At 33.2% G+C, this 14,768-nt stretch overlaps 2 protein-coding genes across 2 annotated transcripts; both read right to left on the reverse strand.

Moving 5' to 3' along the window:
• Positions 1-556: 556 nt before the first annotated feature.
• On the reverse strand, positions 557-3,545 carry LOC25482253 (D-amino-acid transaminase, chloroplastic). The gene is made up of 5 exons (XM_013610800.3): positions 3,288-3,545; positions 3,139-3,182; positions 2,302-2,480; positions 1,516-2,201; positions 557-951 (listed from the first exon to the last, which is right to left on the reverse strand). Exons 1-5 carry the CDS (start codon positions 3,430-3,432, stop codon positions 857-859), a joined length of 1,149 nt encoding a protein of 382 aa, XP_013466254.1. The 5' UTR covers positions 3,433-3,545; the 3' UTR covers positions 557-856.
• Positions 3,546-5,490: 1,945 nt separating this feature from the next.
• On the reverse strand, positions 5,491-12,567 carry LOC25482254 (transcription factor MYB3R-1). The gene is made up of 12 exons (XM_013610801.3): positions 12,251-12,567; positions 11,559-11,740; positions 10,954-11,008; positions 10,784-10,841; positions 10,266-10,360; positions 9,932-10,035; positions 9,195-9,323; positions 7,141-8,860; positions 6,699-7,021; positions 6,349-6,460; positions 6,058-6,264; positions 5,491-5,856 (listed from the first exon to the last, which is right to left on the reverse strand). Exons 2-12 carry the CDS (start codon positions 11,639-11,641, stop codon positions 5,773-5,775), a joined length of 2,970 nt encoding a protein of 989 aa, XP_013466255.2. The 5' UTR covers positions 11,642-11,740; positions 12,251-12,567; the 3' UTR covers positions 5,491-5,772.
• Between the last annotated feature and the right edge of the window lie 2,201 nt (positions 12,568-14,768).

Raw genomic sequence — 14,768 nt, forward strand, 5'->3', positions numbered from 1 at the left:
AATCGATGGTTTACTCTTACTAAAAATCATACTTTAAAACTTTGTCTAAGTTTTGTCTTAAGAGTAACTGTGCTGCAAAGTATGGAATAAACCTTGTAAGAATTAACTAACTGAACTGTTAGGGTAAATAGGCTAAAAAAATAGTAGTATATGCTAATTTTGATATAATTATGAGTCAATTAAGCAGGCATTCAAAATTCCTCTCAAAAAGTAAATTTCAAAATTCAAGGCAAACAAATGAATATATATATCTCAACTTAAGTCCTTAATTTCAAATGAAGACCTTTTAGGCCAAAGAAGAGGCTAAAATGTAGAAATCACAAACTAGAGGTGATTTAGGACCAGATTTTTTTCCCCACAGTTTTCTAAAACCAAGGTGAAAAGTTTAGCGAAACAAAAGAGAGGTGACCAGAGAGTCTACAAAAGCTTCGGAACTGCGTGAGAGGATAGTTTAGTTTGCCAAAAACATTAGGGTTAGAATCTAAACCCAGAGGTTTTCGCGTCCTGCTATAATGTGAAGTTGTGAACACAAGTCTAAATATCATACACAAATCGATTTGTCATCTGGTTGAGGTATTTGCAGCAAAATAGTAACCTAAACACGGATGACTGTTTTAAACTTGCTTATAAAATGGTCAGAACTTAATTTCTAACCACTCCCCTCAGGTTATTTTTTTCGCACCAAACAGCCCTAAGATCCCACATATACATGTACATATATTTTTACATTTCATACTTTACATACCATTGATCAGTAAAGTTACCACATTTCGCAACCGGAGTAGGTATTTTTCAGGATCATAACTACTTATTATGAATGTTCATAATCATATTTTGAGAAGGAAATAAAGTTAGGTCAATATGGAACAGGTGTACGAACAGTAGGGGGGCTTGATTTCATGTCCTCGACAATCAGATTTGAGAGAGCATGTGTTATCGGCCCTTCTTTGCCTACAAGAAATGCAGAACCAAATCAATAAGCTCATAAAATGGTAAAAGTAAAGAATGTTAAATCTGCTAATGATTATATGATAATGTCCAATGTCCCAACCAAACAATAAATCACAAGCCATGTTAAAATGCTTTGTATACCTACCAGAAATTAATGCACAATGGAAATAATCAATTGATATAAAGAAGCAACAACATAACTGTTGATGATTACAATATGGCAGAGAAGTGAAAGTAAAATGCATAAAAGATTGTTTTCTAGCATGATAAAATTGTCAACACAAACCAGATCATGAAACCAAGCGAATTTGACGGTTTTTCCTTATCCCAAAGAAGTGAAAGAAAATTATATTACCGAATTAGCAATATAGAAAAGCAGGACCCTATTATTTTACCGTTATTGATAGCAGATATACAAACCAGCAGTGACAAGACGAAATTCACTCAACTTTTAAAGTCGGGGGATTTAATTGACTCGAAGAAAACTAAAGGATGAAAAATGATCATAGTAATTAATCCAAAATCACATGAATATTTATTGAAAATAGAAGTGAAATTACGCACCGTCTCCAATAACCTGTTCATCCCACTGCACTATAGGGCAAACAAGAACTCCACTTCCAAGAAGCATCATTTCATCTGCTTTCTTCCCTTCTTCCACAGTTACATTTTTCATTTTTATCCCCTGAAGTTTACCCTGCTTCAATAAACCCTCGGCAAGGGTGAAAACTCTCTTAGCGGTACATCCGCTTAGAATTTTGTCAAAGTAAGGCATTATAAGTTCCTTCTCTTTAGTGACAAAAGCCACATTCATATTCGGTCCTTCAGCAACAAAACCTTCATCGTCGAGCCAAATGCCAGCAAAAGCACCGGCTTCTTCTGCCTCCATCTTTGATAACACATTTGGAAGGTAATTCACACTCTTAGTGATTGCAAACTTGGGATGTTTTATTGGAATAGACGAAGTAATGACTTTAACTCCTCTGGACTTAACTGATGCCACGGCCGGTGACATATCCTGTATTACAATTGCATAAAGTGCTGACTGGTGGCAGCCGGAGGGAGAGAGCTGAAAATCACCAGGTCCTGCTGATAACCAATATCTTAGTGCTCCTTTTCTACATTTGGAAGCACTCACAGTTTGTATGAGAATTTTTCGTATACTTTCACGATCAAATGGTGGGTCTATTTTAGACCTTGATGCTGAATTTAGAAAGCGATCAAGGTGTTGATCTAGCTCGTACAGATATCTATTATGTACAAAAAAATATTAGCTGACACCTTTAGTTTTCAAAGTATAAAACTCGATGTCAAAAGAGTAGTTTTCAATGTGCGACAGAAATGACTAACCCGTCCATTATTGCTGCAGTATCAAAGACACCATGGCCTCTATGGACCATGTGGTCATCCATAGGAATAACCATAGCTTCTGGATCAATTGTTATCCCACCAAAAATACTAGAGTACATAGCAAGGTATTGCTGCTTTCCCTTTATCTTTTCTCTGAATATTTTCATCCTTTCATAGGCCTTATGCATGCAAAAGAGGGGGTAAAAAACATGTATTAATAGTAACGCCAGAGTAGCATACTTGGAACCTATATTAATAACAATAAGATTTGAACCTATATCATGTAAAATGCAGGTTGGTCCAACCGCATATCAACAACAAGATTAATCTAATGGCTTGGTCCAACCAAATGTCGGTAGTTGGATTGTTCTAACGGTTGAGAGTATATCTCTCAACCGTTAAAATAATCCAACGGCAGACATTTGAATGGATTGAACTAGTATATCTTCGCTTCTTTTTTACTTACAATTGAATTTCTTTCTCAGGTCATTGCTAACTAAGGGCACTTGTTTTTTTTTTTAGAAGCTAAATTAGCTCACCCAAATTGACACTGGGGAGGGTCGAACCTAAGTTCCAGAGGAGAAGCACACTCCCAGGTCACAAGTCAATACCATCAGGTCAACCCAAGTGGTTTACTAAAGGCACTTGTTAAGAAGACAAAAAAGGAAATAATTGACGAGTTTAATGAAACAAAAGTCAATTTTCAAGATAAAATTTCCTTATTAGACTTCTTAGCATTTCCTTCTCTTATTTGACATAAATAATTGAATTAAAAGAGAGTAAGGAAGATAAATAATGAAGTATAGAGCATAAAAGTACAAAAATGTTAGAGCTGACCTCGGAGCAAGATAAAAGAGGAACACCATCAGGTTTATTGGAATCTGCAATGTAAAACCATAGCATAGCACTATTAATAATCATTATTAGCATAATAATAATAATAATAGTAATAATTAATTAAACAAGTACTTATGCAGTTAACTAACTATTATTGAGAGCATTGATTTTTGTGACGTGGCGATGGAAATTGATGAAGTGATGTTGTTGAGGATAGGAAACATGATGATGATGATGGTGTGATACTAATGAATTTAGGTTTTGTGAATGTGGAATCAATCTGATGCATGCCATTGAATTTTACAGAATTGGAATGATGCAATGATCTGTTGATTCCTCTATTCTTTTGTAAATGATGATTAGGAAAACAAGGGAGGTAGTTGATATATTGAATAAACACTCTTTAGGCTAGCTCTATAAGCAAAGATAGGTAGATAAAAATATTAATAAAATATGCATGGTGGTTTCTAAAATAGTACTATCAAACTTGATGGAATCTCACAAATGGACATACTAGTATGACAAAATCATAACGATCACGACATTTTATTTTTCACTTTAGTAGTTAAAAACTTCGTACTTCACGATGATTTAAAAAATAATGGGTTAAATAACTCTTAAATATATAACATTTGATTTTAATCTCCCTAAAATATTTTTTAGGCATTTAGTCCCTCTTAAATTTTGCATATTTTTCAATAAAATTTTAAAAAGATGAGTAGAAAATTATGATAATATTTTCCAAAAAAAAATTAGATTTTTTTAACAAAAATTTAATATGAATATTTTAGCACTAGAAACATGAAAATTCATATTTAATTCATGGTTTGTTAAAAAATTCTATTTTTTTAGAGCTTGTCGCACATATTCTACACATTTTTGGAAAATTTCATTTAAAATATAAATGTTAGACATGAGTTGACTAAAAAGCAAGGACTAATTTAATTGATGAAAAATTTTGGAGGGCCAAAAACCTAAGGAATATTTTATGGATACTAAAATCAAATGTTGGCATCATTTACTTATTTAACACAAAAATAATCGACTATCAATATATATATATATATATATATATATATATATATATATATATATATATATATATATATATTTCATATCGCTATGAGACAAATTTTAACATGGACCATTAGTGTATATGGTCTATGCTGGATCATCATTAGTTTACCATTGGATTCAATATTCAAGTTCCATAGGTTTCAAACATACATCATACACACCGAATCAAAATATTATCCATTTTACGTTACAACGAGTCTTCTTCTCATACGTGTAAAATCGCTAACACATTTGACGTGTTTGGGTATGGGTTGAAACTCATTTAGTATGTGAATTTCACCGTTAAACTCTAATGTATAAAAACAAATTTGTGTGATAGACTACCTCTTGACATTTCTTGGAACGTGAGCGCTAAAAAATATTTTTATAACAGATTAAATAGATTCTTATCAATCATATAAATGAATACATTATAGAAAGTGACAACAAGTCTCCATATTAAGGAAAATGTTATATAGACACCCAATATACAATCTACATCTTGATAGAGAAAGAAAGACAGAGTGATCTGATAGATGTAATATGTTAGGGCATCTTCATTGCTTGAATAATGTTGATGTTTCAAAATTATTTTTGTCCATAAGTGTTTTAATCTCTCTCTCCCTCCCTCCCTCTTGTTTTCTACTTTCTTTGTGATAAATTGTTGCAAGAACGGAACTCTCCGGGGAAAACAGTTCTCCAACCTGGAATCCATATCATTCCACTTGAGCGTATTCTCAAGACTATAAGAACAAAAATACACCTTCTTATGGTCTTGAGAACAGTGTAACATTGAAGATGCCTTTATTAATATGATGGAAAGAGAGAAGGATATGGAAAGAGAGAAGGATCTTGAATAAAAGTTAAAGGTGAACAGCTAATCACTTACATATTAAACAAAGGAAAGCCTTCCTCACATTCAACTTGAGCACCAATGAAGAGATGGTGTCTCTGGTTGGGTGCCTTTACTGGTTACAACTCTGTTGACAGGTTTATCGTATCAAATTCTACTTTTATTCATTTGTTTCACATTCATTCCTTCTACTTTCTTGTCCAATCCAAACAAAGCATTAGTAAATAAATTAATCGGCATCCACGATGCAAAACCAAAATTTGAGCAATTGAAGCATGAAGTCACACAAACACACGTTGCTTGAAAGGTCAACAATATAAGTAAAATGAGAATCGATGGTTATATTGAGTTTGATTCTACCAGTACCTATTGAAACAAGAAAAATAATCCAATTTCTTTGCTCTTTCTAATTCCTTCAGAATTACTTCATTTAGGCTTCTGTATAAGTCGATATCGAAGTTTTGAATCGGGAAAAAAGCCGAATCATATTTTGTAATTGTAATTTGCTTATTACAAGAAGAATTTTAACAAGAGATTTGATCTCAACTACAAATCATGTCTGACCAATGTAGGAGCTGTAAACGAATAACTGATCTTACAAATAATACAAACATACACCTAACGAAGCTTGACAATGACGACTGTAATTATAACTGAAGCCATGCATGATTGTGACACTGGACTATCTACAATCTTTCAACAAATGTGAAGTATTTGAGAAACTTTCATAGCCGACTATCTGAGGATTTGCTGCTATCACCTTTCTCTGGTGTTCCGCATTCACTAAAGTCAAGCACGCGTCGCTCAACCTAAGGAAATAAAATCCCATTAAGCTATAAGATATTGTCAAAAGTAAGGGTTATCAGAAATGATCTTTCACTGCATTTGCTTTGGAAACCACATATAATACTCATAATTGCGAAAACAGTGGAAAGATTAAATATTGCATGGAAAACAAGGGAAGTAAGCATAGTTCAGGATAGGACTGTTATCATTAAATTCAACTTTACCAAAGCATTTGAAGTCAATTTAGAATTGTTCGCGCTAGGACTATTATCGTTTCCGGATGCATCTTTAGGTACTGCTTTAGGAGTATCATTTTTCAAAAGCTCCTGTGCATTTTCATATGTAGCAGCAGTTTGTTCACCGACTTGTTTTAACAACCCGATAGCGTCGTAGCTTCTTTCACCTTCTGGGCTCTTGAAAAATCCAAAATCCTGAGAACATGTTTACTGTTTTCAGCAGGTCAAAATTAAAATATGTTTCAAGATTATGTACTTATCCAACAGAACCTGAAGTACCTCAATTCTAATTTCAGTATTGGGGCTACAGAGAAAAGTATTCCTGAACCAAGGAGATGATTTCCATGCAGAAGGTGATTCAAAACCTTTCATGAAAGGTGTTCCACCAAATCTACAATCAAAGAAGCAGACAGTCAGAAACAGTGTGACTTCTTGCAAATAACAATAAGCAGAAAATTAATTTTCAGATGCCCCACAAAGACTACAAAACTGTGGAGGCAGCTTAAACAATTAGCAATAATACTATAGTGTTAAGTTTCAATATCAAAATGTTCTGCACAATCAGTTAAATGCATCCAAAATAAAATTATTCAATCGATATCAATAACAAGAAATTTCAAGAACATTACATGCTATAGGTTTCAAAACCTCCATCATTTTTACTTTGATCCCCTGAACTATCCCCTGGAGCTTTTACACGATTAACAGAAACTGTAAGATTTTCATGCTCCTTTGCACGAACACAAGGAGAGCTAAACCTGCATGGATTCTCATAAGATAATTTTGAAGGGATGCTCTGGTTTGGAGCTGTTTCCGAGCTCCTATTGTTCAAGTTTCTGGGAGTTCTAACACTAGAACCTATAATTCTATCTCTAAAACCAACTTGATCAGATGAATATAATGAAAGGTCGTTCCTATCATGTTCAGACAAAACTCCAGAAGATTGTAGCACCTGATAAACACGACAAAAGGAGTGAAAAAGTAATCTAACAAAGAAATGAGACAGGGGAGGACAGAGGGACAAGTAACTCCAGATTACAATAAGAGGAGATGAACTATGCAAGTACTTACAATCTCAGTAGCAGCAGCATCAATCTTCATTTTAGAATCAACGTCAAAATGTCGCTGCTTAACCTTACCAGGAGAATTACCGTCAAGAGCATCTCTTTGAGACTTCTTTTCTTCCAAAATTGCCGATTTAATTGTCTCCTCTACTTGTTTACCTTTATCAGCTTGTCCGCAATTTTCTTTATCGTCATCAAAACCAGAAGCCCCAGAGTTTTGCTTTTGCAATGAAGATGGAGAAAGTATATCTGGTTCCAAACTAGAAAAAGCTTTCGACAAAGAGGATGCCATGTCAGTCTCATGTTTCTTACCTATTCTTTTATCTGAAAGTGGCGATAACAAATCTCGGCATCGTTTCTTTAATATTGATGGTGTACCCGCAAAAGTTTTAGCTGCACTTTTCAATAATGCTTCAGGACTATCATCGCGAGAAGGCGAGTCCCACAACCTTGACGGAGTCATACAGTTCATAGAAGACATCATAAACTGGCGGATACCCAGAGGACTAAATTCTTGCTGCATATCACCCCCAGATTGTACAAGATCACAGCTCAGGAAAGGAATATCCAAGCTTGGAAAACGGGGAGGTTCATAACATAGTGCTCCATTGCCCGCCTTTTCTGTGTGCATGTTTGGCTTTGGCATTTCATCTGTTGGACAACAGTTTTGATTAACATCTTGCATTACTGCACTATCTATAGCATCAATACAATGAGAACTGGATATGTCATTGCCATAAATGAAGTTATCAGGTGCTCTGGAGCCAAACTGCTGATTCTCAGGCTCAGCAGAATGAACTGGATGGTTAGATTGGGAGGATGACATTCCTTTGAAGTTATTAGAACACTGAGGACAAGTTAATGGCAGAGTTGAGGTTCCACCAGTTACGAAAATCGAAATATGACATGATTGACAAACAAATGCAGGGTGACCAGAAAATTCAACAGTACCAACACCATTATTATAATCTCCATGGATAAAACGTCTATCATTATTTGCCTCTGAAAACAGGACTCTGCAACATTCATCATCAGATATCAACATATGATCTGGTTTAGCAGAATCCATAGATGTAGCTTCCATGTGCATTGAAGCAGCTAAACCCACTGAAGTCTGATATGGAACATTCACCAAGTCACGTATTCCACTAGGATCTGTACAATCTCTTTGCATCTGCGGAGAGTCATTCCCTAAGTCCATTGATGAAATATTGGGTAAGGAATGTAAGTTAAGGTGGTGATTCTCTTTAATGGAATTTCCAGGTTCATGTGAGTATTGGTCATTGAATTCAGAAGAGCATGCCTCATGATGAGCAATTTCTGGAATGCATATAGTAACATCGTCAATTGAGTCGTCAATTGATACAAGATATGGCTCTGAACAGGATGCTTGACTTGGACTATGATCCATCCCAAGACTACATTCTTCATTTGGTCTATTCTCCTCTTCAGGTTGTAAGTCAACACTGGTTATCTCTCTAGTGGATGGAAAGTGGAGAGCATTAGCTGACTCATGACTACACTCTAAAACTTCATCTCCTTCAATCCGCTGAAGAGCATTCTCATCTTCATTACATTGCAACCTTGAAGATGTTGCAACCATTGATTGGCTTGGATTTCCAACATGAGGTGCAGATTGCAATTGAGTAAGCAAGCCTGAAGCCAAGTAAGAATCCAATTTCTTTTTGACTGAACTGTTCCAGTGGTTTTTAATAGCATTGTCTGTCCTGTTTCCATAGAAGTACAAATACTCAATAAATCTAAAAGCATGTTGATAAGCAGAACACTGAGAATGAACTAGAACTTGACATGAAAAAACCAGGGCACTGATGACATCGTATGGATCCCCTGTAGGTTACTACAGGAGTAGGACGAAATGATAAGATCTTACTTTAATAATTAAAATTTAAGAATTTTATTGTCTCTTTCTCATACCAGAACCTGTGGTACTTCGGTATCTGATGAAATCAGTCCCAGAACACATATGATTAAAAACTATGACCGCACACAGAAGCGAAGCATGTTCCATATTCTCATTCTCAATAGAAAAAATTTATTTACCTTCCAGGCAAAAACTTTGTTAATTCAGCCCACTTGTTCCCATAAATCTGATGAGCACGTATTAGAGCCAACTCCTCTTCCTGTGTCCATGCTTCCTTGTTTATAGCAGGATTAAGATGATTATGCCACCTAATAAGATTTTAGAAATTATTATTAATAAAAAGTGCACCATCCCTCCAAATATATTTCAAAATCAATCCTACAATATGATTTATAAACGTCACATGTTGAGGATTATAGGCTTACGGTTATGGAAGAAAGAGAAAACGGAATACTTTAAATATTATTCTATGTGTCGTGTGTGGTTGCGTGTATTTTCTAGTACTCTACAGCTGGTTCTATATTTCATTATTTATTTTTGCTTAGCCGTTTTGCAATTAGTCTGGTAGGTAAGTCCCTTAGTTAGCTAGTCCTAGGCTTCTCTAGTAACTGCTCTAGAGTGTAAGAATCATTTTCAAAAATTTCAATGCAGAATTAAATTCCATTCTCCACAAAATGTAATATGGTTACCAAGTTTAAGGACATTCTAAAGTTAATAAAATGAAAATATTATTGATAAAATAGTGATGTTAGAGAAAATTTTCTACAAACTCGCTAACTAGGCTATAAGGATAGAGATACTCCAAAATATTCTAAAAATGCAATTATAAATCTCATAAGTCACGACATACTCTCCAGTTAATCTAACAAGGTTACAAGGATAAACAGTCATGAGATACTTGCTAACTAGACCATACCTTTCTCGACATTGCTTTCCAATACGTCCAGGTAAATGTTGTGCGATAGTTGACCACTTCTTAGGCCCATATTTGTTCACCAATTCAATCATCACGTCATCTTCCTATTAACATATTTGGATTAGTAGATATCTAACTAGAAAGTTGATATAATCCAAGGCAACATCAAAACAATGTGGAAAACAGTGACTGAACTGTAGCATGCTAAAAGAAGCTCTAATAGCAGTTATTGGTTTATATAGGTAAGATAAAAACTAAAAGAGAGAAAGAACCCCTTCTACATATAGAGATATCAGAATAACACAAGACAAAAGGAATGTATATGACTGACTACCTCTTTAGACCACGGCCCTTTAACAAGTTCAGGATTCAACACTTTCTGCCACCTATGTAAGCATTGCACATCAGTTCTATCCTTGAAACACTCCGCTTCAGACACACATAAGTAGCAATTAGACAAGTTATGAAACAAAATGTATCAAAACAAAGATGCATAAGCCAAACACTGCTATAAGAAAGTTATCATGTAGATAAATGAACCCACCTAAAACAATAGCTAACGAAATATGAGAGAGTAGAGCTACAAAACAGGTTTTGAAGACCTAAAGATTGGTTTTATGCTCTATAAACCAAACACTCAATACGAACATGTCACCCCAACATGACAAAGTTTTTTATTTCATTTAAACCTATGCAATTAAGTCTACGAATTTGTAACAAGAAACTCCAATGAGGTACATAACTTAAGAATGGACACATGCAATGTGCACTTAATATTGCATTCAATGGTGATAGGTCACAAATAATTTCATATATAATCAAAATGAATAAGTTCAAACATCAATGTTCTACCTATTTTTTTCCAATTTTTTCCTTGGAAACGCTGAACAGCCTTTCGCAATGTCTCATCCTGAAGAAAAAAACATAAAAATAAAGGTAAACCAAGTTCAGATTTTCTAGTATGAGTAAAAATCATCATCAAACGGAAAAATATTATGTTGTTTGAGTATCCAAAACATCACCTCCTCAGGAGTCCATTGCCCTTTTGTTGAACGCCTTGTAGGACCAGTAGTTCTCCTACAAATAGATTTTTAACGATTAGCAAAAACTTCCTTAACCCCATCATCAAAGTCTCAAACAAGAAGAAACTTAATATGGCTAATATGGCTACCTATGGCCTACTACAACTCACACCTATCAATATCAGCAATTTAGCATCAGTGATTCAATGAAATGGGAAGACACAAACAGTGCAAAGACTAGGCATGAAGATAACTATAACTTTGAAATGGAACTTTTCAATCTTCATTCCTCACCTATTACAATTCAGTAACTTTGCCCCTAGAAGAGAGCATGTTTATAAATCTCATTCCATTTAGAAAGAATTTTCAACTCTTCAATGATTAATATGTCGATTATTAAGAGGCTAAAAGTACTAGACACCAACCAATAATGCCTTGTAGTTATAAAGACACAGAAGGAGCGTCGATAATAACCGATCAATCTAATCGTTTATTGCTAATCGAGAGAATTATACAATTTCTCCATTAAAAATTAGAGTTTTATAGTTGCCATCCAATCTAGACAGATTCAAAAGAAGAAATTGATTGCAGAGTTTTATGCTTACCCATGTAATGCTGCTCTAACTTTCTCAACACTATCAATGGGCCCATCCCCTTGAGGAACGGCCATTTTTCGTTCACCGTCCATAATTTGCTAGCATAAAAGTACAAAAGCATACCCCAATTCCCACTCTGCTACAAATCATTATAATTACAACCCCCTCTAAAGTGCAGCAAGATCAAATTCCTGCAAAAAAAATACAAACACACCAACTAATTAAAAAAATTAATAATCAATCAAAATATAACACAATTCAACATTGCAAATCAACCAAAATTTAATTCCAACAATGAAACAAGCACAGGAACTGAAAAAAAAAAAAAAATTATAATCAATCTACACAAAAAACAATTCAACATTGTAAATTAACCAAAAATTAATAATATATTAACAAACCCTAATAATTATATCACACACACCCAATAGCTTAATTATAAAGCTGCTATAGTGATTTGTAAATCACATTTCAATAATTGAAAAAACAACTATGAGTGAGTGAGATTAGTCAACTCTGAACACAAGAAAACACACACAAAAAAATTATAAAAAAAATTAAAAAAAGCAAATTCAAATTTGAGATATGAGAAATCAAATTCCAAAAATTCAACACTGAATAAAGCAAATACTATAATCAAGCATAAAAATCACGAAAATAATAAAATTAAAAAACAATTCATCACAGAAATGAAAACTCACCGAACAGAATTTGATGAAACCAAAGACAAAGAAATCAACAATTCGCATATCTTCAGATCCAAGAACAAAGAGATTTTCGATTTTCAAACCAAAAAATGTAACAGTGTAGTTAGAAGAATCGAAACGGAAGAAGAAGAAGAAGAAAGAGAAACGTTGGAAGTTGTTGTTAAGGTTGGTGGTGTTTTTGTTCAAACATAAATGGCGGAAACAAGTGTATTTGAAAACCCTATAATAATGCTTTTTCGTTTGTTCTTCTTTCTTGTTCGATTCTCTTCTATTGTTTTTTGTTTTTCCTCTTCAACAACTATTTAATGTAACGTGTATGTGTTGTGTCTTTTTTCCTCTTTTCAATTTTTCAAATGTTTAACGGCCAACTTTTCTTAATCACACCAATTTTTCCACACATTAATCATATTTTGTTTAACAAAAATTATTTTATTTTGTAATAAAAAATGTTTTTTTTTTACAAGTTTCATTTTTTATAGTGATTATGGTTAGAGTTGTGTTATTTGAACATATCATGTGACAATTTTTGCGACAACCAAAATTTTATAAAAGAAATGAGGTATTGGCACAAAAACCAAAGCAATAGAGAGAGAAAGTAAAAAAGGTAATGTAAATATGAGAGAGAAAGTTGTCACAAAATTGTCAAAAATGATTGTTCAAATATCATTTCTCTTATGGTTATTTACCATTTTTATGTTTTTTACCGTAGTTTTAATGTCGACATATAAAGTAAAAAAGGGAAGTACTTGTTTTACTTTGAAAAATGTTGATGACTACTGACAATGAACCAAATGAATTGAACTTGAGCTGAAAATTAAGTCTGTTAACTAAATAAGTTGAACTTGAGCTAGACATAATTCGACTCGTTTGATTCATGAACTAGCTCCGTATTATATATATAATATACTTAATATGAGTATACAATTAAAATAGTTAACTAAATATATAAAATTTGTTACACAATACTAAGTCAACCGAGAAACTTGGAAGTGGAACAAGGCTTCCTCTAGTATATTGTTTTTAAAGAAACTACCTGTAATTCTAATAAAAAAATAGGTAAAATTACACTTTTAGTCCCTTAACTTAATTTCAGGTAACAGTTTAATCCTTTATCTTTTTTTTTTCATTTGAATTTGGTCCTTTTTATCCATTTTTATATACATTTTCAAGCTTCAAATCTAATATTCTTATGCAAACATAGTCAATGATCATAGATTTGAAGATTGAAAGACCATAAGAAAATAAAATCATGAATTTTAAGCTTAAAAATTCATATAAAAATGGACAAAAGGGACCAAATTGAAATGAAAAAAAGATAAAATGACTAAACTGTTACCTGAAATTAAGTTAAGAGACTGAAAGTGTAATTTTGCCTAAAATTTACGATAAGTTGTATTTTTTTTCTTTTCTTACATTGAATTATTGTACTATTTAACGGTTTTCCTTCACTATTATTGACATTTACGCGAGTCTCATCATATTAACATGGATTTCTTCGTATTTATAAGATATGTTTGTCAACATATACATTTTTCAAATTAACAAACTATTATGGTGGAGTTTCCTTTTCTTATTTTTATTTTTCCAAGTCCCCCCATTTTTCTCTAGTGGTTAAAATATAATATAATTTACTTATAAAAGAATAGAGTTGGAATCCAATGATATCATGAGTAAGTCATAAGACTTACACCAAACCAAATCTTAGTCATCCAATATAATGTATCAAATGATTCATAACATTTTATTATTCAAATTAAAATACCCTGATTGAGGCATGCGTGTGTGACTCCATGTTTGTTCTCTTCTCCAGCAAAAAAATTGGCGCAAAACTTAGACCAAACAAACATAGAAAAACGATAAGGCATAACAATGAAATTGTCTTCACACAACAATCAACAATAGCATCGTTCTCAAACAAACAAAGAGACACAAAGCAGACGGCGACAACAATAGAAATATAAATGTAAGTAATATTGATAATAAAGAAAGCGACAATTAGTCAATTACATATATGATATATCCTAAATAGAGAACACAATTACTTAGTCAATTACATATATACCAAATATAATAGAAATGTCAGGTAGCCCGCACATATCGGATTTTCACTGCCTATCACTCGTGTCCCAGATTTTTTTTTTTTTTTTTTTACTGAATCGCTCGTATCCCAGATGTATCTGAAAAGTATCGGATAATTGTTTTTTAAAAAAATAAAATTTAATATTCTTCTGATACGTATCGGGAAGTATCGATGCAGGATACGCAGGAATACGGTACTTCGTCTATTTTGAAGTATTTGGGCTTCAGAGACCATCACTTAGCTAACTATATAAGAGCGGTTAAATTTAAAATTGTTGTCATTTATTTGTAAACAAAAAAAAAATCTGGGGTACCCAATCATTTTATAACACAAGGCACCCTGCTTCCAGCTTAAATCAACTACCATCTTAATAAAAATGACCTGACCTTAAAGTCTTAAACCTAGATTAACATGGGTTTAAAATGAAATGTG

Source organism: Medicago truncatula, chromosome 1 (assembly GCF_003473485.1).
Source record: "Medicago truncatula cultivar Jemalong A17 chromosome 1, MtrunA17r5.0-ANR, whole genome shotgun sequence".
In the NCBI taxonomy this organism is placed as follows: domain Eukaryota; kingdom Viridiplantae; phylum Streptophyta; class Magnoliopsida; order Fabales; family Fabaceae; genus Medicago; species Medicago truncatula.